This window comes from Priapulus caudatus, unplaced genomic scaffold, assembly GCF_000485595.1.
Source record: "Priapulus caudatus unplaced genomic scaffold, Priapulus_caudatus-5.0.1 Scaffold2114, whole genome shotgun sequence".
Taxonomy (NCBI): Eukaryota; Metazoa; Priapulida; class Priapulimorpha; order Priapulimorphida; family Priapulidae; genus Priapulus; species Priapulus caudatus.
In genome coordinates, this window is record NW_014579175.1 from 16,061 (window position 1) to 18,965 (window position 2,905).

The 2,905-nt window shown below is 42.0% G+C and overlaps 1 protein-coding gene across 1 annotated transcript; it reads right to left on the bottom strand.

The window, feature by feature from the left end:
- Positions 1–1,638: 1,638 nt before the first annotated feature.
- On the bottom strand, positions 1,639–2,201 carry LOC106818245. The gene is made up of 2 exons (XM_014822967.1): positions 2,023–2,201; positions 1,639–1,769 (listed from the first exon to the last, which is right to left on the bottom strand). The coding sequence occupies exons 1-2, from the start codon at positions 2,195–2,197 to the stop codon at positions 1,639–1,641; spliced, it is 306 nt and encodes a 101-aa protein (XP_014678453.1). The 5' UTR covers positions 2,198–2,201.
- Between the last annotated feature and the right edge of the window lie 704 nt (positions 2,202–2,905).

Below are 2,905 nucleotides of genomic sequence, written 5' to 3' on the forward strand. Positions count from 1 at the left end.
TTTGGTGATATAAAAATCACCATTCATGATCACAATATAAATATAAGGAATATATACCTGAAATACAAGATGATATTATAATATTTCATTCAAAAAATAAAGTTCAACGACTTCTAACCAGAAATGCATAACAATCGCTACTTCATATAAGATATAAGATATAATAAGATATAATATAACTCAATTACAATGTATTGAGCCTAAAAATGAACAAAAAATGCAAGATTTGGCATTATGTTTGGTGATATAAAAATCACCATTCATGATAACAATATGAAATAAAGCATGGGACCTTCTGCCTAAAAACCGACAGGTCAACAACTCATTTTTCAGACAAACTCCTTCTTCTCTCCAACTCTTCAACAACTCATTTTTCAGACAAACTCCTCCTTCTCTCCAACTCTTCATCCACAGACCGTTTAAAATCTTCATAACTTTCATACTGTTTCTCAAAACCCGGAGTTGTTGATCTGTTTGTTTGCGGGCAGAAGGTGAAGATTTTTTGCTTGCTCCCAAGTACTTTTGGCTTGGATGGCGTGTACCGTTTCCTCAACCCTCGACATTTAGGCTCTTTGCAAGCAGCACAAGGTTTTGTGGATGGATCTGGGAGCATGCGGGTCGTTGGCTTTAATACTTTCGGAGGGGCAGGCCTTATCTGTAAGGGAGTACCACTTGTTGAAGGTAATGATACCGAACGTGCTGTGGGTTGTGAGGGCAAAACAACAAGGACTGGTATGCCTGCTACCTTGGGGGCAATGTTTGGCATTTTTGGTTGAGGTTCGTAGTCATCAGTATGAGATTCAGGTGTTGTAGATGTTAACGGTGCTGTAGGTGATGTGACCGGCTTTGCAGATGAAGAAGTCCCCGGTTCATCAAGCTGGGAACGCCTCTTCTCACCTCGACGCTTGCCAGACTCACGAGGCACAATGCTGTACTTTACCTGCTTGTAATCTGGCTTTGGCAACATATCAGGGAGCTCGACAGGATCTGGGATGGTATCAACAGAAAGGACTTTTCGATGTGGGAGAACTTTGGGCTGAGTAGTTGCGAGTAAATTGGAGCGCTTCTCTTGTTTGCCGATGAAATTTGTGATGGATTTGGAATTGATGTTTGGAAGGGGGAGATTGAGTGTGGTGGAGAGGACTGGGTCGTCATAAAGCCTATCACAGATCCTCTTGTACCTTGTCCTGATGTTGGTAGCAGTCTTTGTAGGAGACCGGGAAGAAACAGTAGGCTGATTCTTAAGTACCTGGATGACCAGGTACAAAAGCCTCGACTCCTCAGTGATTGGGGCAGCCTGTGCAAACTTCATCCACCAAAATTTAGTCTTTTGGGCTGCACTGGCCTGTGGAGATTTTGGGTCGAGGCGGCATCCAAATAAAGTGTATCCCCACTTACTTTCATACTTTTTGACAAAGTTTCGAGCAGATCTGTCGTGCTCTGCCAGCTCACCTGCAGCCTGTGATATTTGCTCTCTGAGCCCTGATGGGATGAGATGCTGCTCCCCTTCAGTCAGCTTTACCAGCAGCAAAGCGAGGGCTTCAACGTGCTGGAAACCAGGCAAGTGCAAGTGCCGGCTCCTCATTAACACGTCCTGCATGACAGGGCTCATCTCTTCTTGTACTTGTTCCTCTTTTGTCAACACGCATCCATGGAGCTAGAGACGGTAGAATCATCCGCATCATCGGTTGCAGCATCTTCAATCCCTTCGTCCTCCTCATCATTGTTGCCATCGTTATCATCCTCTTCAGCCGCATGCTCCTCTTTAGCTATAGGAAAAACAGATCAAAGAAAGAAAAAAACAATTAAGTATGGTAAAACATTACAATTAAAGTATGAATCTACCTCTGCTTCATTTCAGTCCTCCTCTTCAGCTGTAGGAAAAACAGATACAAGAAAGAAGAAGTAAAGAGTAAATAATCTTTTAGACATGGAGCAATGAGGATGTAGTGTATAACTAACTCCAGTTTTGGATGTTTTGATTATTTCTACACATACACGACCTGTGAAAGTATTTCTCACCTTTATCTATGTAGTACTCCTTTGATGAAAAGGCCGACTTAGATGATTGCGAGTAAGCGTACTCTACGCCAAGTAGCTCCTCCTCTTCAGCTTCGGCAGGTGGCTGCATGGGGGCAACAAAGTTCGGTTCATAGAGGTGGTCCTTGCCGAAAAGGATCTCAGCGTGATGGTTCATGCGCTGGATTTGTCACGGGTCGGTGGTAGTTGTCGTTTTGCCCTTCTTTTTGACCACTTTCAGTTTCTCCATCCTGCTGTTCCACTGGACAGCGAAGGAAAGGAGGTAAACCTGCAAAATAAACAAAAGAAAATAATAATGTAAAAGGAACAAATATTGTTCGAAATGTAGGTAGTCTATTCAAGTGTAAAGCACTTAGAATGTTACTTATAGAGTAAATTTATTGCTATACACAGTAAATAAAGTATTATAAAAACACAATTGTCAAAGGTTTGTGTGATAGAGTTAAAGAAAATGTAGGATTAGCTTTGACAATCAGCTTGAAATTATTGATACTGAGTTGAGATTAATTTATCTACTCTTTGGATGTTGGTAAGTTTATTAGGATGTTTATTAGGATGTAATATGCACCTGAAAGGAGATGATGGCGCAACGATGTGATAGGACGGCATGGAGCAGGTGAGAGTGGAGACCCTCCAGCACGTTGCTGCCTCTGCGACACCGGAACTTTGTCAGCCGGACGCCATTCAGAGTAACTGGCTTCATAGCCACATAAAGGGGGATGTTGGGCGGATCCTGAGGGAAAAACAGGCAACGAAAAGAAATAATGTTACAACTACAAGTAAAATACATTCAAAAAAACACAATGACAATGTTTGGCTAGCATTACCGTTCCATCATAAAGTTTTGTATTACTTTTGCTGAGTA